The sequence below is a fragment of the Pyricularia pennisetigena genome, chromosome 2 (genome assembly GCF_004337985.1).
Source record: "Pyricularia pennisetigena strain Br36 chromosome 2, whole genome shotgun sequence".
Classification (NCBI taxonomy): domain Eukaryota; kingdom Fungi; phylum Ascomycota; class Sordariomycetes; order Magnaporthales; family Pyriculariaceae; genus Pyricularia; species Pyricularia pennisetigena.
The window spans coordinates 2,184,022-2,208,336 of NC_043741.1; the positions used below are offsets into that span (position 1 = coordinate 2,184,022).

The 24,315-nt window shown below is 53.0% G+C and overlaps 4 protein-coding genes across 4 annotated transcripts; 3 read left to right on the forward strand and 1 right to left on the reverse strand.

The window, feature by feature from the left end:
- Positions 1-253: 253 nt before the first annotated feature.
- PpBr36_00595 (uncharacterized protein) lies at positions 254-2,639 on the forward strand (the record flags this gene model as incomplete). The annotated part of the gene is made up of 6 exons (XM_029887787.1): positions 254-503; positions 586-1,085; positions 1,157-1,703; positions 1,783-1,935; positions 2,023-2,241; positions 2,341-2,639. The coding sequence occupies 6 exons, from the start codon at positions 254-256 to the stop codon at positions 2,637-2,639; spliced, it is 1,968 nt and encodes a 655-aa protein (XP_029752577.1).
- Positions 2,640-3,988: 1,349 nt separating this feature from the next.
- Positions 3,989-7,951, forward strand: PpBr36_00596 (uncharacterized protein; the record flags this gene model as incomplete). The annotated part of the gene is made up of 1 exon (XM_029887788.1): positions 3,989-7,951. One exon carries the CDS (start codon positions 3,989-3,991, stop codon positions 7,949-7,951), a length of 3,963 nt encoding a protein of 1,320 aa, XP_029752578.1.
- Positions 7,952-9,124: 1,173 nt separating this feature from the next.
- On the reverse strand, positions 9,125-13,510 carry PpBr36_00597 (uncharacterized protein; the record flags this gene model as incomplete). The annotated part of the gene is made up of 1 exon (XM_029887789.1): positions 9,125-13,510. One exon carries the CDS (start codon positions 13,508-13,510, stop codon positions 9,125-9,127), a length of 4,386 nt encoding a protein of 1,461 aa, XP_029752579.1.
- Positions 13,511-21,194: 7,684 nt separating this feature from the next.
- PpBr36_00598 (uncharacterized protein) lies at positions 21,195-23,129 on the forward strand (the record flags this gene model as incomplete). Its single annotated transcript, XM_029887790.1, has 1 exon — positions 21,195-23,129. The coding sequence occupies one exon, from the start codon at positions 21,195-21,197 to the stop codon at positions 23,127-23,129; it is 1,935 nt and encodes a 644-aa protein (XP_029752580.1).
- Between the last annotated feature and the right edge of the window lie 1,186 nt (positions 23,130-24,315).

Sequence of the window (24,315 nt, forward strand, 5' to 3'; positions counted from 1 at the left end):
TACATGCCTTATTAGATGTATTAACACCATTGTGCATGGTGGTCTCGTTCCGTCGTCGTCTATTAATGGGTTGCCCGCCTCCTCTGCCGTTGATCCCCTCGTGGGTTTAAATGTGTTGACTACCATCTCGATCTTTTATTGTTTAGATACTGCGGTGATCTCTGTTGATATCTGTCACGGAGAGGCCTTTGCCTCCGCTTTTTTTCGTTTTTTTTTTTACCCGCATCTAGTGCACTGGTTCGTCTTGGCCAACATGAGTGCCCATCGTGACTATTCACAGTCGGCCCAGCCGACTGATCACCGGTCCGACTTTCACTCCCAGCACGCTTCAGACCTCGGCAAGGACGGAGCGGATATCGAGTCTTCGTCGGCCTCGGGGGCGCATCTCCTCAACAACACGGTCAAGTCCATCTCGTGGACAAACGTCACCGTCAAGGTGACCGATAGGGACACGAAGCAGCCGCGACTCATTCTTGACCAGGTTGAGGGCATTGTCAACGCAGGTACGAGAAACTCGGCGTACAAAAAGCCCCGCAAACCTGTTAACGTTTGTGATGCATCTAACCACTCACGTCGTTCAACCAGGCGAACTCGTCGCACTCATGGGCCCCTCGGGCTGCGGCAAGACGACCCTCTTAAACATGCTGGCCTCGCGACCGACCGGAGCCGGATCCACCGACGGGGCAGTCCTCGTAAACGGCGCGGAGCCCACTCGGGCCGCCTTCCGACAGATGAGCTGCTTTGTGGAGCAGGAGGATGCACTGATCGGGTCCCTGACCGTCCGGGAGACTCTGATGTTTGCATCGCGCCTCTCCACCAGCAGCGGTTCGCTCTCGGGCACGGAGAGGATCAGGCGCGTCGATGGACTCCTGGCCGCGTTTGGCCTGTCCGACCAGGCCTCCACGTTGATCGGCACACCGATCCGCAAGGGCATTAGCGGTGGTCAGAAGCGCCGGGTTGGTGTGGCCAGCCAGCTCATCACTAGCCCAAAGATCCTCTTTCTCGACGAGCCGACGAGCGGGCTTGATTCGGCTGCCAGCAGGGAGGTCATCAGCTACTTGAGAAACGTGGCCAAGCGTAACAAGGTGGGTTTTTTTCTTCTTCTCTTTTCGCTCCCACTTTCGACCTCTGCTTACCAAGCTATTGCACGTATAAGTTGATCGTGATCGCCAGTATACACCAGCCGTCGACCTCGACCTTTATGCTCTTTGATAAACTCTGCCTCCTGTCTCAGGGCAAGCAGCACTACTTTGGGCCCGTCGCCGAGGTCGTCCCTTATTACCAGTCGATCGGCCTCACCGTCCCGCTGCACTCCAACCCGGCCGAGTGGCTGCTCGAGCTGATCAACGTCGACTTTGCCGAGGACAGGGAGAACGCGCAGGCCCTGCTGGGCAGGCTGCAAGACGCATGGGCCAGCTCGTCTTGTTGCCAGCAGCTGCGGGCTGATCTGCGGCAGCTGGGGTCGTTTGGGTCGACAGGTGCAGGGAACCTCGCCGGCTCGGATGGCCATTCCGAAAAGAAGCCTGGTCAGCTCAGCCTGGTCCTGACGCTCCTCCATCGCTCCTTTATCAAAAGCCACCGCGATGTGGTTGCCTATGGAATCAGAATGGCCATGTATACAGGTCTAGCCATCATGATGGGCACCGTGTGGCTTCGGCTCGAGCCTGAACAGAGCTCCATCCAACCGTTTATCAACGCCATTTGTGAGCCGAGTTATCTCTTCACGTTGTTGCTCGTGCTGTTTCTTGACGCGCTTGTTCACTGACCACGTTCTTCCGCCAGTCTTTGGCTCAGCTTTCATGTCCTTCATGGCGGTTGCCTATGTGCCGTCGTTCATCGAAGATCGCCTGCAGTATGTCAAGGAGCACCACAACGGTTTGTATGGTGCAACAGCATTCATGGTGTCGAATTTCCTCATTGGTATTCCGTATTTATGTTGGTGATCCGCTTCCCCTTGGTATCAGTGCGTGCTTGTCCGATGGGCTAGAGAGATGGGGCTGACTAGAAACAAAATAAACCCAGTCATTATTGCCATCTCCTTCTCAGCCATATCGTACTGGCTCAACAACTTCCAGCCGACCGCACATGCGTTTTTCGTATGGGTCATGTGGGTCTTTCTCGACCTCTTGGCCGCAGAGAGCCTGGTCGTCTTGTTCACCTCCCTGTTCCCCAGCTTCGTCATCTCCCTGGCTCTCGTGGCTTTCGCCAACGGCCTGTGGATGTCGGTGAATGGTTTCATGGGTGAGCGAACCCCCTGCGGATCTGGAAACAAGCATGAAAAAAAAAAGGAAAACAAAGACTGAGCGCACCAACTGACATGTGCCTGGTGTCCGACAATAGTCCAACCGACCATCTTAAACGTCTTCTACAAATACGTCTTTCACTATTGGGACTACCAAAAGTACGTCTTTGAAGGCATGATGATCAACGAGTTCGCCGACCGCTCCTACGGCTGCGGAGAGTCGTGCCAGTGCATGTACGTCACGGAGCTTGCCGACAAATGCAGGATCGCCGGCGAGGGCGTGCTGAGGCAGTACGGCTACAGTACGGGTCACATGGGCCGAGACGTTGGCATCATGGTCGGCATCATTGCAGGGTATCGGATAGCGGGCTGGATCGCGCTCAAGTTGAGGACCTGATGTCGGGGGAGGATGGGGTTTGGCAATTTCTAAGAGAGATCGAATCGATTTCGATCTTTTGTGTAATCGTTGGGTCGGGATACCTTTTGTTAAGGTTCGTATGGCTTGCCTGCATGGGAGGGAAAAAAAAAAAAAAGCACAAGGTCTTACCGGCATGGCGCCCCGTCCGCAAACCCCATCGCATCATACAGGCATACATCATACCCTGGTGGTGTGGGATCCAGGATGATCGGTAGGTCTGGACTGGTTGATGATTCGGGCACATGTGATGGATGCACAAGTAGATAACATAATAGGAAATAAGGACCAGAGTAGTAAACCGGGGAGATTATGCACAACCACTTTCGAAAAACTTGTTTTGTTCTTTTGGTAATTTTTTGTCTTTCGTCTAGCAGTAGTTGCGTCCGGTTGCTAGCGATTGTATAAAATTGGCATCCAAGAATTGGCGAATAAGAGGTCTATTTTGAGATGGAAATGCGGATGAGTTGCTCCAGCACGGGTCGCAAGTTTGTGTACAATGTACAATGATGGGCCCATCTGGAGAAATTAAATTCAGTTCCAAAAGACCAAACCACTCAAGAGCTAAGCTCATTTAGGCTATCGGCACGCTGGTACCACCAATCAGAGATATGCCAGTCTGTGCTCGGCTCAGACGCCTCAATGTGGAGGACAAGTCGGGTAGCGATGAAACCTGACTGCAGGGCTAGGTCGACTAATCTCATCGCAGTAGATCAATTAAATTTCACCAAGTCAACCCGACCAAATGATGATGTCATCGAAATCGCGTTCCTTCACATTTTCCTGACGCGGCCTGGGGTGCGCAAGACTGCCTTACGGTACACCCGTCTTAGCCACATGCTTTTGTTTTTTTGAGGAACTGGACGGGGTAACATTGTATCGTGCCTGCCAGAGCTGTACTGTACTACCTTTGTAGAAAGAGTCAGCCCCAAGAAGTTTTGACGGTGCATACACATATTTCGTGCGCCATCTGAGCTGACTTGGCCTAGCGCTTCGACATAAGCTAACACGGCCCGGTTCATTGACCAACACCTGCCTGCCGGTCCTCCCCCATCACCTAGACATCCGATGAGACCAAAAGTAACATTGACTACCTTACCCTAGTCTTTGACCAAATTTATTCGATGATGAGCTCCAGAACTTAAACATTGTTTTATTTGACCACTTTAATTTTTCGACGCCATCGCCTTTATCAACCGCCTCGGTCCTGTATCAACAGCCGCCGACCAAGGAATGAAGCTACAGCCGCCGTTCAAACCACTTGACACTCGAGCTCAGGCAGCTAGGTTAGCTTTCTAGGTTGCTTGGCCACTCAGGGCACGACCGCAGCCATGGCTGCCGCCGGAAATCTCGTTTTCAACACGACCAAGGAACTCAAGTCTCGGTCGTCGTCTGAGCAAGAGCTGTCGTTCGAGACGGAGAGAAGAAACGATGGCAAGGATGCCACGGTCCTCCGCGACAAAGAGACGGGTAACGTCGCCTATCCGACGCTTGTGCCTCCCCATCCCGAGGACTGGAAGAACCAAACCACGGATGTCGGCTGTAGCGCAAGTGCTGGCAAGAAACCCGAGCCCCCAAAACCAGGCGAGCACCCGCCCAAGACGCTTTCCGACCCACTCCAGCGATTTTCGGGCGACGAAGAGCAATTCAGGCCACGGCCGCTCCGGGGCCAGCGGGCGATGACCGAAGCGATACCTCGCCGGGAAGGCTCGCGCCGCTTCTCGGGCGTGCCCGGACGCCTGCAGCGGGCCGGCACAAACATACCCGATATGCAGCGGGCGCTGTGGCGAGGTGACCAGGACGACTCTAGCAGCTCGTCTTCGTCCTCGGAGGATGAAATGACCCAGGCTCAGCAGGACAAGAAACAGAAGCGCGCCAAAAAGAAGTTGCAGAAACAAAAGAGCGACGACCCTTATAGGAAGTTCCGGGTGGGCAACGACAACTACCACACCAAGGGTAAAGTTAAGCGCGACGGTCGTCTGTCCATCTCGGTGAACGACACCAGTAGCACTGGGTACCTCGCAAAGGCCATCGGGTCGGCAGTTAAGAAGGTCGTACCCAAGGCAAAGGAGGCCACGTCAGACGACGAGGATGTCGATGATTATGTCTCGAGGCCTGCGGGCTCGAGGGCGTCGTCGGTGACTACAGTTGCAATGGCTAACATACCCTGCCCGAAACTCAACATTGTCATTATGGTTATTGGATCCCGTGGAGATGCTCAACCTTTCTTGAAGATCGGTCAAGTTCTCAAGCAACAATATGGCCACCGAGTCCGCATCGCTACCCACCCGGCATTTAAAGATTTTGTTGAGAAGGACTCGGGTCTGGAGTTTTTCTCAGTGGGAGGTGACCCGTCGGAGTTGATGGCCTTTATGGTCAAGAACCCCGGTATGATACCCAAACTGGAGACCGTCAAGGCTGGAGACATTGGCCGCAGGAGAGCAGCCATGGCGGAGATGTTTGAGGGTTTTTGGAGGGCTTGCATCCATGCAACAGACGACCCCAAGGACCAGGACAACGTGCGATTGATGGGTGACAAGCCCCCATTCATTGCAGATGCCATCATTGCCAACCCTCCTAGTTTCGCACACTACCACATCGCTGAAGCCTTGGGGATCCCGCTGCATCTCATGTTCACCTTCCCGTACACTCCCACGCAGGCATTCCCTCACCCGCTTGCCAGCATCAAAACATCCAACGTCGACCCCGGATACACGAACTTTATATCATATCCACTGGTCGAGATGATGGTATGGCAAGGGCTGGGCGACCTGGTCAACGATTTTCGAGTGAAGACACTGGGTTTGGATCCAGTCTCGACTCTCTGGGCACCCGGCGCTACATATCGACTTCATGTTCCCTTCACTTATCTTTGGAGTCCTGGGCTGGTCCCCAAGCCAGAGGACTGGGGCGACGAGATTGATATCTCAGGTTTTGTGTTCCTTGACCTGGCCTCTTCATTCAAGCCACCAGATGACTTGGTCAAGTTTTTGGACGATGGCGACCCTCCAATATACATCGGATTTGGGTCCATCGTGGTAGACGACCCTGACCGCTTCACCGAGATGATATTCGAGGCTGTGAAGCAAGCCGGTGTGCGAGCTTTGGTTTCCAAAGGCTGGGGGAAGCTCGGTGGTGAGAATGTTCCCGACAACGTCTACATGCTCGAGAATACTCCTCACGACTGGCTATTCCCTCGCGTCTCTGCTTGTGTCATCCACGGCGGTGCCGGGACGACGGCGATCTCGCTAAAGTGTGGCAAACCAACAATGGTTGTACCTTTCTTCGGCGATCAGCACTTCTGGGGTAGCATGCTGGAGCGCTGCGGTGCCGGCCCCGAGCCTGTGCCCTACAAACGTCTCACCGCGGAGAAGCTGGCCGAGGGGATAAAATACTGCCTCAGCGATGAAGCCAAGCAGGCGGCCACCGAGATCGCTAGAGACATAGAGCAAGAAGGCGACGGGGCTGAAAACGCATGCAAATCGTTTCACAAGCATCTGACGCTTCAGGGAACACATTCTATGCGCTGCTGCGTCCTCGAAGACCGCGTGGCAATCTGGCATCTCAAGCACACCAACATACGCCTCAGTGCCATCGCCGCAGATATCCTTGCCAGTAAGAATGCACTGTCCTGGCGCAAGCTCAAGCTCATTCGCCACCGGGAATGGAACGATTTTGAGGGCCCAGGAGAGCCTGTGACGGGTCTGGCTGGCTCTCTAGTCACTACGGTTGGTGATGTTGTCGGAGGTGTGGGAAGTGTGCCGATGCGCATTGCCAAAAGCTCAAGCAAAAGGAGAGAGCGCAAGGAGAAGAAAGAGAAGCGAAGAGCACGCCGCGAAGCCCGAGAAAAGGCTCAGGAGGCCAAAGGTCAGGACGCAAAGGCCGAGACTGAAAAGGACAAGAAGGACGACTCTTCCAAGTCAAAGTCTACCGAGCCATCTGAGAAGCAGGTCAATTCTAGCCAGGGTGCCTCCTCGCGGACGCCAGCCGGCACTTCTAATTCCAAGGAGGAGGAGCCAAAGACAAAAGGGAAAGTGTCAGAAAACGGCAACCAAGATGCGGATAAAGACAAGGCTGGTAATGAGCTTGAACATACCCAAGCCCAAGATCATGCCCAACCTTCAAAGGAGCCTCCCTCAGAGTCACAAAAAGGTGGTGCTAATCCCCGCCGGGAGAGCTACGCTAGTTCCTTGGCTACAACTGCCACTACGGACACCTCGGAGGAGACGAGCCGAGCCCATGACTTTGCGCAGAACGTAGGGAAGGGCTTTGGCAAGTCGGCACATGCATTGGCACGGGCACCCGTCGACATGTCGCTCGCAGTAGCCCAAGGTTTCCACAACGCACCGCGTCTCTACGGAGATGATACTGTGAGAAGGCCTTTGCGTGTGACTGGCATGCGGTCGGGACTGCGGGCAGCACGACGCGAATTCGGCTATGGCGTTTACGACGCCTTTACCGGCGTCGTTCGCCTCCCCGTGCGTGGCGCGCGAGACTCGGGCGCCAAAGGCTTTGCAAAAGGCGTCGGCATGGGCATGATGGGATTTGTGCTCAAAAACTTTGCTGCCATAGCTGGGCCTGGTGCGTACACTTTGAAGGGCGTGGCCAAGCAGCTGGAGAAGGGACGATCGCCAGTCAAACACCTCCGCAGGGCTCGTATAGTGCAGGCCCATCGGGAGTGGCAGTCGCTAGACCGTGAAGGGCAGCAGAAGCTTACCGAACGCATCCTCGATGGCTGGAAAGTTCTGCAGCGTCTTGCACGTGCACTGGAGGAGGCGGAGCGCAAACAGTCTGGAGGCATCCGAGGCCGGCTCTCGGCGAGGCGTCGACGTGGCATTGGTGCTGCCTTTGAAAGCGTCGAAATCGCTCAGCGCGCGCTCACCGGGATTGAGGAGGGTCGACTCGAGCAAGTCGTTGAGAAGGGTGCCCGGCGCGAGAGTGACGGCCGTAGCAAGGACGAACGGAAGGTCAAGAGGGAGAAGAAGAAGCAGGTTTCCGAGCATGCGGGCGAGAGACGCAAGGAGGATGAGGAGAACAGCAAGCGGGAAAGCACGGAGCAGTCTGGCAATGACCACCCTCGCCGCTCGGATGCGGACGACCAAGAAAAAAGCACCGGCGGGCAGAAGACCAAGATTCCGGAAAACAACAAGACCGACAACGACAGTGGCAAGTCGTTGGACGGAGAGGAAGAGAAGAGCAAAGACGGCAATCATATCGCATTTGCCGATGATCCCCGTACTCAGGGCGTCTCAGGAGCACCAGAAAAGCCTGCTGCCAGCAAGATAGCCGCTTAGAAAAGGGCTTTGCTGCTGTTCAGCCTCAAGTAGACGGCACCAGATCGGGATTCCGAAACATAAACAGTTATGAAGGCATTGGGCAACCATTTGGTATGATGAGCTTGGTCGAGAATAATTAATGGTAATGGAGATTCAGTCGTGAAGACAGAATGGAGTAACACACACACAGTATTGAGCAGGCCTTCGATGTCTTTCTTATTCCCGATAAACCGGGAGCATGCTGATGAAGATGGATACCCCCCCTTTTTCTTGTTTGTTTTTCTTTGGTTATTATCACCCCTAAGCAACAATTCAGTGTACATGGCTTGTGACGCACATATAATACCACTATAGCAACAAGTAGTATAAATACAACCTATGCAGGCTGTGTCAAGTTGGTTCGAATATTATAATCTTTTGACACCTCCCGGGCGCCGTCCCTGGCTCGTGTCCACTGCCATGTGTAGTGTTGAAATAAGCAACTTCTAGGGAATCCCACCAAGTCAAGTAACAGTGAACGGACCATTGTAGTAGTAGTAGTAGTAGTAATAGTAGTAGTCGTAGTAGTATTGAGTTTTGCGCGTTATTAGACTAGACTAGACATAGTTGGTTTACAGTTTTACATGCCTCCTGAATATCTGATATTCAAAGAAAAGAAAACAAACGTCATATCCACGCGCGGGGTGGTGGGAGAAGGAAGAAAGAAAAAAAAAAAATGCTGACGAAAGCTATGATATATGCCGAGACTCCCGCCTTCGTGTCATGTTGCCGCCGCTTCGCCATGCAACTAGGAAAGAGAAAGAGAGGACAAAAAGGAAGACAAAAGAAAAAGAGACAGAGAGAGAAAAAAAAGAAGAAAAGAAAGGCAGTGTATCAAACACTCTCTGTTGTGTGGGGTTTGTCTGTTGGGGAGAGGAGTGTAAAAAGAGAAACCTCGCCCTTCCCAGACTGGAGGGCATCATGAGCTTGTATCGCTCAAGAGTCAGAATTACTCGACCTCGCCCATGTATGTATTGATTGCTGTGAGTTCATTAACTATCGTTTCCCTCCCTGGATCTGTGTTTTACAAAGGAAAATAAAGTGGTTTTTTTTTTTTTTTTTTTTTGGTTTTTTTCTCGGTTGGTTTGCCTTGAATCGCATATCATGGGGTGGGCGATTGCTTGGATTTCTCGTTTGTCGGCATCATGCTCCTTAGAGGACACCCTGTCTCCATTTCTCGACCATGTCCTGTTGCACACCCATCATTTGTCCGTAAGGCTGGGCGTATCCGTATGCCGGTTGTGCGTAGTGTTGGCCGGCAGGGAAACCGTTTCCGTACATGCTCGTGCGGCCTCCCTGATGCAAGGGCCTTCCCCAGCTTCCGTGTCCGGGCCCATCCTGCGCCGCACCGATAGGCAGGGCCGTGCCGCCGCCGGCGCCGTCGTTGAAGCGGCCGCCTTGGAAGCCGCTGACCTGACGCTGGGCTCCGATGCCTATCGAGGTCGGCACACCGACGCCGCGCGGGTTGTCGCCGACCGCCGAGAGCTGGGACGACGACTGCTGCGCGCGAAGGCTTCGCATCTTTGTCTCGTGATCTCGGGCCGCCCGCTCGGCCTCGGCTTGGAGTCTCAGCCTTTCTGCCTCGCGGGGGTCCATCTGGCCTTTGGCATCGCTGACCGGGTGCGCGCCCAGGACGTCGGCCAGGCTGATCTTCTTGGTGAGCCTGTTATAGCCGGGGGCGCTGGGCGGCTCCAAGCTCCGAGCACCCAGTCCGGCACCGCCCGTCAATGCGTGCAGCGCACCGGCGTTGACGTTCATTTCGCGCTCTCGCGCCTCGCGCTCAGCCTGCAGGCGTCGGCGGCGCTGGCCCAGCGTCTCCTCTTCCTCCGGGGCTGCGTCGGCGGCCTTGCCCTTTGGAGATTTGCTCTGGGCTTCCGTCTCAGTTTCGCCCACCCCCAGTTGACTCATCATCTCGACAGTGAAGGCGGTACTGACGGGCCTGGCGAGTGGGAGAGGGTTCGCTTTGTCCTCGCGCGCCTTGAGCCGGCGCATACGGTCACCGAGAGGCTCATCCTCATCCTCGTCATCGTCAGGCCCTGGCTGCGGACCTGGAGCCGTGTGGGTGACGGGCGGGGCGAGGTTTGCCTGGGACTGACGCAAGTGCGCATTCACGCCTGCCATGGCAGGCGAGAGGGTGATTTGGCTAGCACGCGTCTGACTGACTGGGTTGAGGTAGACCGAGGTCGGCTGCATCGTCTCGCGACCTTGGATTCTGTCACGACGACGGCTCAGCGGTTCGTTCTCCTCCATTTCGCGACGCTCCATCAGCCCGAGCGGCCGGTTGACGTCGGCGACGACAGCGGCAATGTCACCGGTGGGGTTGCCACGCATCGCCTGTAGCATTGCCAACGGAATGTCCTCGTCATCGGACAAGTCGGCGTTCGCCAGCGATGGGTCTTCCCAGGCGAGGTTCACGCGTTTACCCCGGCGGTTCTTTCGTTCGACTTCGGCGACTGCGTCGAGCTCCAGCAGCGTCGTGTGGAGGCCATTGGGGTGCGCCTTGTTGATGGGTCGAGTACGCATTTTCTGTTGATGCTTTCGGAGCTGAAGTTCTGCCAGGAGAGTTGTGGGTGGACCGTGGTATACGTCGTCGTCGTCGTCGTCGCCTTCGTCGTCTTCGTCATCATCATCATCCTCTTCTTCTCCCGAGGATGATTCTTTTTCGTCCTCGTCGGGCGCCAGCATCTCTGTGGTGGGCGACATGACCTCGCCTTCCCTGCCCTCAATCTCGCGGCGTTTCTGGGAGCCGCCGTCGCCTTGGATACTGCCCTTGGAGCTGGCCATAGCTGAGTTTCGGTCAGAGCCGTCGTGGCTCGTGCGTGACTTTCCGCCCGCGAGGATGCCCAAGAAAGATGAACGTTCCTTCGCCTCCCGCACGGTCGAGGCACTATCGCGCTTGTGATCAACAGACGCCACCGATAATTTTTGCGCCTTGTGCTTCTTCTTTTTCTTTTTCTTTTCCGCACCGTATACCTCTTCGCCAAGAGTTCCGGCGAATGTATGGTCCGTAAAGGCACTGACGGGAGCGTGGGCCGACGCATCCAGGATGCTGTCTAGAGTCTGCATCGCCGAGCCACCTTTGAGTTCAATGCGAGGCACGGTCGAGGGCGAATCGAAAAAGGCCGATGCCCTCACTTGAGGCGGCACATCAGACGGCATCAGTGATAACCTTGACATGCGCTTATCCGCCTCCCTCAATTTTGCGGGCCGACGAAGTTCTTGGGGATGGAACTCTGTCTTGGTGGGCGACGCGCTAGGCTTTCCTGAAGACATATCTTGCGATGGCTCCGAGGCGTCGTGCGACACAGACTGACGCGGCTCGTGCATGAATTCAGTACCGAAATCGGGTCCTGCGTTGGGCTCGGCAAGCCATACGCGAGATGCCCGACCCTCCTGCGCCATGGTCTCCAACACCTTGGAATAGCGTGCATTTCTGACCGCAGTTTTTGGTTTCTTTGACAGTTTTGGAGGCAAGTTCAGCATCGCCGGGACCGGAGCAGGGTAGTACAGCATATCCTGCCCAGTGGTAGGGTCGAAATACGACTGAGGTCGCTCCAGCGGTCTCCTCGGTTGAGGGCGCGGAGCCTCTGATTGACCGTACTGCTGCTGCATGTCTTCGTGGTTTTGTGTAAATACATCATGCGGCTGGGTGAGCAGCTGTTCATGCTGTTGCTGCTGTTGATGATAATCGTGTTCACCCAGCTGGTTGTGAAACGGACCATCAAAGTCGAAGTGGTTGGGATCGCAGTGAACACCATCAAAGTCTCCGAATGCATCATCAAAATGATCATTTTCGGAGCCGTGCCCTGACAACTGCGACTCAGCACGGTAATGGCCCTGGGACTCTCCATAAGCGTCCTGGGGGAAGTACCCTTGCTCTCTCGATGCGTCGGCTCCGCCGTTTGAGTCTTGCATGTCCAACCGTGGCCTGCGCGACCACGTTTCGGCGTTGGGTGTGTCGTCCCAATGCCCGTTCGCGTTGGGAGTTCTCTGGTCCAGCCCCATCTGTGCTAGTTGTGCGGGGGTCGGACGGATGGTGCTATCCTGTGCTGCATTCTCCGAGATGACTGGCGAGAGGAGCTGGTCGGCCTCGTTGAGTGCGTCATGAGTGAGTGTCGTCGGCGGCTCGTTCTCAGCAATCTCCGCAAGAGAGAGCTTCTTGGCGGATACGACGCTGCGGACGGAGCTCTTGCCTGGCCCATGGCGTGAGATGGGGAGCGGCGGGATCAAGTTGTCGTCGGTCGAAAGCACGGGGCTGCCATCCTCTGGGATCACGTCGCCGATGACAGATGAGGGGGGTCCAGTCGAGCTGGCCTTGCTGGCGGATCTCAACCTCGTCCTCGACAGAGAGTGAGTGGGCGACATGACGTAGCCGCTGGGAGAGTATCCTCCAGATCTTGCGGCACTGTTGAGGCTGGCGATGGAGAGATGTCGCGAGAAGGGCGGTGGAGGAGCGTCACTGACGACGCTACTATTGTCGAAATTGTCGCTGTTGTGTTGAAGTTGTGAGGCCAGGATCATGGACCGCTGGCTGTCCCTCCTTTTCAGCTGGGTGTGGGCGTCGCGGATGGCGTCCTCAATGGACGAGGTCATGGAAAAGCGCTCTGCAGTCGCTTCCAGCGCGGCTACGTTGCCAATGTATGCACCTGACTTGGCGTTCAATTCAGGAGTCGGATGTTGGAGGGGTGCGTTGCTGCAGACGCTTCGGATCGAGGATGCGCGGGACAGGGCCACGGCACTTCGTGGGGTTTCGGAAGAGTGCAGGGAATGGAGCTCGGAGTGTAGGTTGGGTAGTTGTGGCCTCGAGGCTTTCGGGCGCACGATACGCATACGCGTAGGGCTGCTGGTCACGCTGCCGGATCCGTTGGTGGCGATGCCGGTGTTGATGACTTGGGTTTCGAGATTGCTCTTGCAGTTGGACACGGATTTTTCCCCGGCCGAAACTGTGGCGGATCGACGCCCTTCTTTGGGGGACTGCAGATCCTCCCGAGGGTCCGTTGCCGATGCTGCACCAGCGTCAATCAGCCGCGCCTTGTTTAAAGCAGCGTCGCCCTCAATGCCAGAACTAGTAGATGCTAGTGGCGTTTCCACCTGTGAGGACAAAGAAGCTGTCGTTCTGGCCTTTGTGGGTTCCACAGTGGCGCTCTTTGGTACAAGTTGCAAACTCAAATCAGCTTCCGGGGACGTGCATGTTCCCGGGGACGGCGACGCAAGAACTGGGCTGAAGGCGCCGCTGTGAGGCGTTGCGGTCGATGCGGAATTGGGGCTCGAGAAGAGATCGTGTTGGTGGTTGTTGTTGTTGTTGTTGTTGTTGTTGATGTTGTTGTAGCCCCTATTCGCGTCAGAAGATTCGAGTAGGGGTGCAGGTGGTACCGGAGGGGATGCCCCGTCCTTGGGCGACATTGTGGCTCGTGTCGGCGGCGTTGGGGTCGTCAATTGGGCGGCTGGTGTTGGAGTATCCGTGCCTGCATTATTATTTTCACTGGCGCCATGCGATGGGCTAAGCACCGTTTCTTCCTTGTCGGCGTCTTCGCTCATAGTCGGCCGTGTTGCGCCCGTGGGGACGGCGCAAAATTCATTATTCGATAGTAAAACAATGGATGTTGTTTTGTTTCTTTGGCAGGCGTACAAAGAAAAAAAAAATAGACTGGAAAAAAAGATAGACGACGGCAAGAAGACAAACGGGATAAGCAAAAGATGGGTGGGAAGGGCGGCCTGGCCAAGTTGGGGTTGTGGGTGTGTGGATGTGTTGGTCGAGGGTCCCTGGTCGATGGTGGTGTTGTGGGCACTGGCGCTGGCACTGACAGGCATGCCGACAGACGCTTGGTGTGGTGGTCAGTGGCAGTGAGTGACACTTTGCAGACAGCAGGTGCAGGTTGCAGATGCGGCTACGTGCGCTGGCTGGCGTCAGTTGAGAGAGATGCTTCCAGTTTCCTATCAAATCAATCAATCAATCAATCAATCATCAATCAATAATACTCGACACTGCTTGCGGCTTAGACGGCCACGAGTTCGCGTCAGCTACCTTGCATTAATCCATAAGTGGTTTGCGCATATCTAGCAGTAAAATATTTCTACTGCAATCCATTACTATAGATACTCTGTACAGTAATCATGTCTAGTCGGATCAAGGCAATCACTGCCTGAAATTACACGGTCCATCGTTGTAGAGAGCATTTTTTTTTCTTTTCAAAGTTTTACTTTTTGGCGCCTTTTGGAACTCGGTGTAATTGCTTCTGCATTGTTTCCCCGATCGACAGGTACGCGGGCCATTCCCCGCCCACGTCCTTTGCTTGTTTTTTTTTGTTTTTTTATGTGTTCGTTTCGTCAGAACAGAGTCATCACCAAGCCATTACGAAGTGATTGGGTTTCGTCTAGGAACGCACAGATTCTGCACGCGTGGTTTCTGTCGTGGCCGGCACAACGGCTACGGCCATATGCAAGTGCTATGTCCTTGGCGCAAACTCTGCCGTACAGTCGGACCTTGTTCGGTTCTCGCTCTGCTAACTGGAACGGTTGGCCAGACTCGTTCCTTTGTCTGACGTTTGGAGATTGCGCCTATTATACAGTATTCCTTCCTGTACCAACCAGTCGACTTCAATCGTGTGCGCCAGAGTATGTCCAGGGGGTGACGGTGGCATGGAAAGGAAAGATTGATATGAAATTTTGTTAGATTAGATTATACAAGCCGCCTGGGTGCAAACCAGCCAGACCATGCCAATCAACCCATGAAAGAGCCCCCAACCTTATCAAATCTAGCATGCCTGTAAATTCCTGCCTGCTCGGTACTTCGCTTCTCGGAAAAGAGAATAAACATGCCAATCTTTTTCTGTTTTCAGCTGGTATTTAGCCTTGCTGCCTGCCAAGGCACATGAGAGCTACGTGAGTAAGGTAGTAATAATAGGTAGGTCGCTATTATAGGTATGATGTCTATCTTTACTGCGTATTCCAATTCTCAGATCACCAAGCGCCAAAATTTCCAGGATGTGATTGCGCTCAAATCATATCATGCTCAGTCAACCTGGAAATAGCAACGGGGACTAGCGGGCTGAATCGTGTCCGTGTCCACAAGCCTGGGAGCACACACGCACACACACACAAATGCGATTCCTGGTTACGAGCACAGCGGTTATTACTGGGATGCAGATCCGGATATGTATGGTTAAACTTGGTTGGCCAATCTCTTGACCAAGCCTGGTGGTCCTGACAATCCAGGTAAGAAAAAAAAAATCTACTATAGTAGGCTTTGATTGTTATACAGTAGTACCAAATAGTATATTGGTTGACCAAGCCTGTACCCAAGAACCATACCCGCGGGTCTGGTCTGACACTTGTCGACCCTACGGAGGTACAGCCCACAAATACTGTAGCGGAAACGATTAGCCATCAAGCTCAGGGACGTAACCCTTCGTCCAAGCTCGGTAAACATGACGTCCTTGCTCCACCCGACTTGATTCGTCCCATTGCGACTTGGCCACAAACGCCAAATCTCCCAGTTCAGTCATATCAAAGATTTTTTTTTTATGTCTGTCTCCACGTACAACGCGATACGACAGACGTGATTAGTACAAAAACCTGACAATACGACGCTCGCTGGGGAACCTCAAGATCCAAGATCCCGTAGTGAGAAGGAAAGGCTGGGCCTGTCAAGCATGTAGGAAGCAAGGTACGGCCTGTCAAGGGGGCCTCTCGCAACAAATCCCACGCCAATCCGTAGTAGTGTCGCATTCTCCGCCTACCTACACGAAGAGGCGCGGATATTTCTCGCCGCTGCCTGCCTGTCCATATGGGACCTCCGGACCAAGGAAGGCAAGACGGTCCTCGACTTGAAGCGTCCGCCGACCAAAACTGGATGGGGACGGCTCTGGGTCGAACTGCAGACAAACCGTTCGGTTAAGCCGGATGCACATTCATTTCATTCGCGGGCAACCCGGGCCGCTGGCCAATGATCAATATGGCAGGGTAGACAGGTGTGGCAGCCACCCTCGCGACGAATCGAGGTCTGGACCTTTCTTGGGTTATCATGTGGCAGATGGCTACAAAGGGCACGCAGGGCAGAGAAATGTTGGCAATGGGTGGGCTTTTTTTTTTTTTTTTTTTTTTTTTTTTTTTTTTTTTTTCTTTTTTTTAGTTACCTCGACGAGGGTAGATTCTCGACCAAGTCGGCCCACCCACCCACATGTCCGATCATTTCCCATGGTCGATCACTGAGATTAGAAACCAAAACGATATCCCGTGTTCCTGAGGATCCTAATCGCTAATCTCCTGTAGACTTGTCCTCGTATCGTACAAAGATGTATTTTCGTATCACCAACCTGGGAGGGTTTTTTTTTCATGTCACTACCTTGTTGGACGGGTCCTTACGACGGCGGCGCTTCGGCGCGCTCCCGTAGATTGTTGCAAGAGGTAACCAAGGAATGCAGTTACCGAAATCGTTCATTTGGTGAGAGACTGAAATTGCAGGCGATGTTGGCAAGCGAAGCATGTTCAACCGGAAGTGCAGTAATTACAGTAAGTACATTGATTGATTGGTGGTCCACCCACCACCAGTGAGCTATTTTGGGTTAGGTCTTTTTTTTTTTTTTTCCGACCATTTGGAAAATATTGGTTGCGTTTGCTATCGGTGGAATGCTCACGTACTGGTCAAAGTGCCGCTGTCACGTCCAATAATTAGTTGTCTTATCAGAGAGTGCGCATCAGGGACTGACAGGCACAGTAAATCAAAGGGCATCTATGTCGACACATAAAGCCAATGCATATGGCCTAGCTAACATTGTGTGATTACTTGCTCGCCACCACCTTTGTACTGGAGATATTTCCGTATGCAGAATATTCTGTGGGCCCAACAGGATCTCTGCTAGATAACACAAGGTCTATTTTTCTTACAACAACAGAAGTGGCGGACGGAAGAAAGAATTGCCACCACCACAGTGACCCTTTATACTTCCGTTGATAATCAGTCTTTTGATCAAATTATCAATATACCGTAATCGTCCCAGATGCAAAGTATGTAGTCAAACTCAACATCCCTTACGAGAGGTTACGTAGTATCATCCATCATCATTCAACTTGGTTTGCCGGGGCACACGGGCTTTGGTCACATCTCATAACGGACGGCTACAACGCTGTCTCACCATGCATACCCCATACGGCAACCGCCCTAGCTGATTTTCTTCAGTCGGCTTGGGGTGGTCCATGCACTCGGCCCTCTAGACTAGCACCAACTTTCTATCGCTGTAACCGCCCACTCATCTGGGTACAAAATATGTCATTACAGTGGTGTCGCGCCAACATGTCACACGCCATAACGAGGCCTAGTGTGCACTGTGCACAGGCATTTCTTTGCCTTCTTCCGCTAAGAGGTTCTGACAGCTATCTATCAGTTCAGAAATCCCAATGGTCTGCTGCAACGAGTAGTGTGGGTTGAATTGCAATGTCTCTTGGTATTAGTGAACGCCCAAGCAGGCTTGCACCGTCCATGTTAGTGCACACAAGGCAACATCATGATCACGGTTTAGTCCACTCAGGTCAGCATCCAAATCCGGGCTGCCAAGATGGGTGAACTTCCGAGTTAGCCACGAATATAATCTGATCGTTGAGGCTCAACTCGCCCCCCGCATAGCTTGTTGCGTTTAGGCGAGGTACAGAAAACTGGGCATTGGAGCCAGTTCATCTATTTACCAACCTACCAAGAAAGCCGTGGGTGTGGCGTTGAGCAGGTGAGATAGTGCATACCTGACCTTTGACGTACTGAGAAACCCACGTTGTGCTCGATACGGGATGCGCAGGCCAAAGAAGGTTCACGCCATGAAGTCGCGCATATATGCCTGGCAAGCCGGTTCAGAGACGAGTGTCTTATGCATTGCATTGCTGGATGCAACATCAAAAAGCAGTCAGCCACATACGTAGACCCCAACGGCTTGATGCACATACATAATAGGTCTGGCAACTAACGCGTACGGAATATGCCCGTTCCCGCATAACGAAGGACTAGCCGTGGTGGATCGAGAAAATTGGCGCTGTAGCTCCAAGACTGCACTCGCCCGTCGCGATACTAAGGAAGGGGTAGACAACGTGGCAGACCGCCTTCTCGACTTTGAAATCTCGATGGGCGTGAAAGCTAGGCTAGGTTGGGCTGCCTGGCAACGTGTTGGGCGGATATCATATCACGAGAAGGTTTCAAGGTGCGTCCCGGTTGCAGTGCCGGAAAATAAACACTGGGACCGGGTGGTAACCCGGCAGTGGGGAAAACGGGTGCGGAGCTTGGGAGGTAACGTGAACGGGTTGTGTGTGGCTTTGCCTGCTCTGGACTCAATTGACGGGTCTGTTGACCACTGTCTCGTTAGCGAAATTTTATGGAACATTATTATCTCTGTAACTGATTCAGGTAACCCTCTGTTTGTTGGGGGCTTTTTTTTTTTTTTTTTTTTCCTCTCTCTCGCCACCATATCTATATCTGTAAGTCATATTTGCACAACCTGCCAAAGTGGGCATCAATCTAGCCTCCTAGGTCTACAGCTAGTTGCCAGGTTTTAGCTTGCCTGTTACACTGAGTCGTCCTCGCCGAACTGCTTCGTAACTATCTATAGATAACTACCAGGTGATGTCAGTTATATGCCTTTGATGCTTATTTAGTTACCTAAATTGCGCATAATTTGAGAGATCCAATCGTGGCTATACGCGTCAGGATGCAATGTTTGTACATCTCAGTGAGGCGGGGTCCGGCCCCAGATGTATGATAACGTTGAATAAACTCTTCTCGCGATAACGATGCAAATTGGATCCCCACAGAATGAATCGTCCCTTAATACAATGCGGTAATCCGGGCTTTTCACCGGTCTCCAGACCGGGCGCGCGTCGCAAGCTGCATCACCTCCTCATCCATACTTTGTGGTAATCTTGCAGACCTGGCAATAATTATTATCTTGCAATACCACGTACGTATGTTGCAAGCCGCCTTGCTTCGGCCACAAGGTTCACGTAATAGGTTGTTTGATGCATTATATCGTGGCAAAAATAAAACAAAATATACATAAAAAATAAAATAAAAATAAAAAAAACCCCCACTCCAGCCAGTCCGGTAGGTCAAGTTGCGGCGGTGAAGATGCAGTGCAGCAAAAGGTCCAGACTCTGGGTGTCACTACCTCATTTAGCTTCTTGGCAATTCCTTTCACCAACTGATGTGGGGGATGGAGACGCGGGGGGACGCAAGCTTTTGCGGTTTGCTCCTGACCGCTTGGGAAGGGATCAGCACCTTGCTTCTGGCAGATAGTTTGCTCTGATAATGACTTTTTTATTTTATTTTTATTTTTGGATTACAGTTAGTCTTTTGTTCTTTTTTTTTCTTCTTCATCCGGGGTTGCTCTGTCTGGTACCGAGTCTAACTGATTTCCAAGCAACCATGGTCCGACTTCGGCGGATACTTCCTTTTACCTTGTAGCCCGGGTCTGTCAGGATTGGATGGCATGTGAGAGGGGTTTGCTGCAAGTTGAACATCATGGCATGGACAATAACTACTTTGCCTCCCTTTTGTTGCTCTGTTACCTGACCGAAGCAGACCAAACTGCTCCATGGTTACCTATGCCTGCTATGTTATGATTGACGGTTACAGCCCACACTTGCATCTAGCTTACTGGCATATCCCTAGTCTAGGCCCACTTTGGAACCCGAGGCGACTGTTCCGGCCCAGACCGGATCAACCCAAGCTGCATCACTGAGCTATCCTGCGCTGTCTCATTGACCGTTGAGCCCGCTGGCTTGAAGGTTATTCTTACTCGTGGACCCCGTGAATGATGCAGTGGCAGAGACCAGATTCCAACCAACCACGTGTGCCCACTCGTACGGAGCAGAGGTCGGTCGGGTGTTTCTTGTAAATAGGTGCACGCACTAACCAAAGCGTTCCTGTCGGTGAGGGCTGAGCAAAGCTGTGTGGATCGATCCTTGACACATCAAATCCGGTACAACAGTTGCTAATTTCGCATCGTCTTGGGAACCCATAAAGAAGCAAGGGATGTTTTATCAGTCTGCGTGTGCATCCCTGGCTGTATGTGTATGGAGTAAGTACTGTATGCTTGCTAGTTTTGAATGGAGGGACGTTGGAGGACGATCCCCGATCGCGGAAGATTCAATAACGTTGAGACTTTCTATCTTTTTCCCTGTGTCTACTGTAGTACTTACTGTACTTATTTTCTGATCTTCGGTCGGGTTGGGCCAATTATTTGGTGTGTGAGCACGCGAGGCACGGGTAAGTGGCTTACCGGGCTAGGCTTTTTCGGGGAGCATGATGATGTCAGGTCACCCAGAATGGAAACAAGGTGGAAAATAATACGGCTGGGCACCAAGCGAGCTCAGCCTGGGAGGACCAAGACAGTGGGGTGAATGAGGGGGTCAGATCAAAGTCGGATTCAAGTCGAACCACAGTGTAGGTTATTCTTTATGCCATAAGTCATGTGAGCATTTGTCGCGTCGAGATGAAAGAAATTCAGAGTTAGCTCTCAGTGCCTGCCCTCATACAACACTGTAAAAGTACCAAACTCGATAACGTTATTCTCTGCGAATTCTATTCGACCTTCCTCAATTTGGCGGATGAAACCCAGCCAGGCGAATCCCACCACCTACCCGACTGACTGACGAAAGGCGTTCTTTGGACCCTGGCCCGGCAGCCCTGGGAAGCGTCCCGCCCGCTTGTGACCGCCCTGTACCTGTTCCGTCCTGTCTCTTCATAGTGCCTTCCCCACCTCGTAGTCACGAACCACGAGCATGCAACCGGGTTTGTTTAGCAACCTGCCTCGTCCTAATTCACATTCGAGTCCAACGGGGATCTCCTTTTCTTCTTTCAGCCCGTCATCCTTTTTTTTTTTTTTTGTTTTTTTTGTTGACTAAAAGCCGGAACCGTCCCCAAAGTCGCCACGCCCAACTACCCAGACCCTACTACGTATACAGAGTCAGACAGGGAAAAAAAAATATTGCTTAGCCAATCTGCCCTCGTGCTCACCACAACCGGTTCTTTTGTCTTTTTCCCGTTCATACCATATTACCTGGTGCTCTCACTCTTTTAGTAATCACGCTTGTTCCCACCAGTCGTTCCGAAGCCCTGCCACAGAAATTCACTTAGATTGCTCTGCGCGATCGGACTAGACCAGTTGCGCAGAGTACCTAGACAAGCAGACACAGCAGCGGAAACTACACACGAGACACGTGAGCTCTTGCTACTTTCGTAGCCATGGAGGGCGTCAAAGACGGAAAGCGGCGATTTGCCCCCATACCGATAGAAACGACGTTCGAGCAGATTCGAAGACCTGGTCCAGTCGGCGAGCTGACGCCGGATCCTTCACCCGAACCCTCTCCGAGATCTCCACAGCATACCGTTACCTTTGAGACGTCGACACATAATGAATGCCGTAAAGAGAGGAGGCGCTTTGCGCCCCAGCTCATTGATTCGTCCCGACGATCAAGAAGGATGGGAGACATGGGACCGGCGACGAGACCTACCGACAAGACCGACATCGTACCCCACCACCACCACATATACTCGGTGCACCGCAGCAAAAAACGCCACCACCGGACCACGGACTTGTCCAGGAGGGAATCATGCGACGAGGAGACGGCCGAGCACATGTTTGGCTTGGCCAAGAAGGAAATCGAGAAGCGGCTACAGGAGATAGCGCTCTCGGCCTTTCCCAACAGCAGCGCCAGGATAGGTGGAGCAGAGCATTTCGTCGTTGACGAGGGCTCTGATGAGGATGAGAACGAGCTTGACCCCCGCGGCCGGCCGCAGTTGAGGCTCTTGGGTACCGACCGCCCCAAGCGAGACTCGACCGACGAGGATATGAACTGGCACGTTAAGGAGGCTCAGAACGCAGCCAATCGCCGGGCAAGGACTCGGGTTGACACTAAGGATCTGGACCTGATGGAGATGGATAGCCCGCCGCCCGACACCATGTTCCTGACTTCTAGCCGCAAGCAGACACCCAGTCCGGGCCCGTCACCCTATATGAGGGGTCCTATTGGCGAGACTCACATGCCGCTCGTTAGCCACAGCCCACTGAAGCCCATCGGAGAGGCGCCGGCCCCTTCACAATCGCCGCCCCCTATTCAGCCCATTGGGGAGTTCCAGATGCCGTATATCCCCTCGGCACCACCAGGCAGGGCGGGCGACATGCCATTCATTCCCGCAGAGACGGGCTTCCAGCGCCATGGAGGCGGTCGTCCCTTTGGGGCAGGGTTTAGACGAGATCTGCCGTCATCTGAGAGGAATCTCGAACAGCTTCGGATGCGCAGCCCGCCGATGCTGGGGAAGGATATCACCTTTCGCATGTGTCCCTCGCCCAAGCGCACCAAGATGGAGCCTGATCATCTTTGGGCCAGGATTCCCGAAGCTTCCAACAGGGACCCCTCGGGAACCAAGGGTCTGTGGCGGGGATACTGCTACACTTCAGAGGCTGAGTCGGGCAAGGCGATCGCCTCGGTGCCACGTCCCGCCATGATTCAGACCCCAAGCGTAGCGAGCTCGGCATACACGGATCCGTTCTCGGCCGCTTTTGGCACATTTGACACGGTTTCTACGGCGTTGAGCGAGGAGCCCACCCCCATCGCCTCGCCCAGGGGCACTCAGTCAGCCGGCCCTGCGTCGCTGAAGCTCCCCAAGCCTGCCGCCACGGTACCACCCGCTTCTAGTAACACGAACAGGCGCAGTGCCGAAGCCAAGGGCATTCACATGCTAGCCGGGCTGGAAGAAAGGCTGCGGAAGGAGAAGGCGGCCGCCGACCTGAATGAGCAGATTCAGGCCGAGTTTACGGACCAGTTCGTGACGCAGGTATACAACTACCTCAGCCTGGGGTATCCCGCTATGGCGCGTGCGTACGATGAGGAGCTATCCAAGATCTCCAGGATCGATGTGCATGAGCTGCAACGCCATGACTCGGAGGTCATGGACTTTATGGTTGATGTTGCCAGCGGGGGTGACGGCAAGAAGAAGGGCGCCCAGGGTCACATTCGACTGACCGAGGATGACGATACCAAGGAGCAGGATAGGTGTCCGCGGTGGAAGGCCCTCAAGCTGTACATTCACGAGTGGGCGCGTCAACACCCCGATTTGGATAGTATCAGTCCGCTGGCTTGGGGTGTGAGAGAGAGACGGGGGAGCTGGGGCATCTGAGCGCTTGGATTTGGGTTGTCAAATACATATATGGTGTTCATTAATGGTGTCTAAAAAATTGACGGGTGTTTCGCTCCTTTATATGGTTTTGGAGTTTTTTTAGTTTATTTTTCCCCCTTTTCAGAGAAGCATCCTGGATGGCGATTCGGGAGTTGGCGTATGAAGTATAGATTATACCATGATTGCTTATGATCTGCACGATATTGACACCTCTCTGCTGCATGATACGTCTGGGCCAGTACGATCCAATTGGGCTCAGATACGTGGAGGTTATATTACTTTTGTTGCTAGTATTTTCTGCTTTGTTTGCTTGTTGCTTTGCTGCTTCCGTTGCGACTTGTCATTTTCTTCTTCGTCTATCGTCGGCGCGTCTCTGTTAGAACTGCTGTTGATGTAGCGAACGTATTTGTGTATATACATAGGGAAAGCGAATAAATCTTTAAATTGTATGTGTTTTTATGCAATCCAGACCCAAAATACCTCTCCACGTAATTGCGCACACAACTATCTATATACGTCAGGATAGTAACAACGCCCTTGGTGCAGTTAGCAACCAGTCTAGTAGAATATCCCGGCCTTAGCTTGATACTATATACTATCCATCATCGAAGCACTGACAAGGCTGCAAAGTGTGATACCCAGACAAGAAGCGACAAGTGGACGCTTCCAGGGACTGAGCTCGGTTTTTATTCGAGGGAGCACAGCTACGAGGTAACATACTTATATAATACTTGTCTAGAAACGCCCTCAGGGGTCAAGTTTCCTAGTCCGTACTTGGTAATACGGGGACGATAAAGCTGTCTCATAAATGGTCCCAAACTCCACAGACAGTCAGAATGAAAGGTAGCCAGTTGCCGGTTTGCTTTTGACAAGTGTTGGTGGTCGTTGCCCTTAATTCATCCACCCTGGCGGATCCACGCAATTATCTCTAATGGAGATGTATTACTGTATAAAAAAAAATATACATAGACCGCTAGACTCACCATGACGAGTTGAAAGGTGCGTCTGTAATTCTACTTTTCATGATCTGGATGAGGAAGAAAGCAAACATAGTTCCTGCTTGATAGTGACTCTGAGTTGATGTAGTAAGCAACATGATAGTTTTGGTATTCGGTATCTTCCTAACGAGATTAGTGTAGTCATGAAGCAGTCAACAAAAAGCAGCCTTCACCAAGGTTTCTGAGTG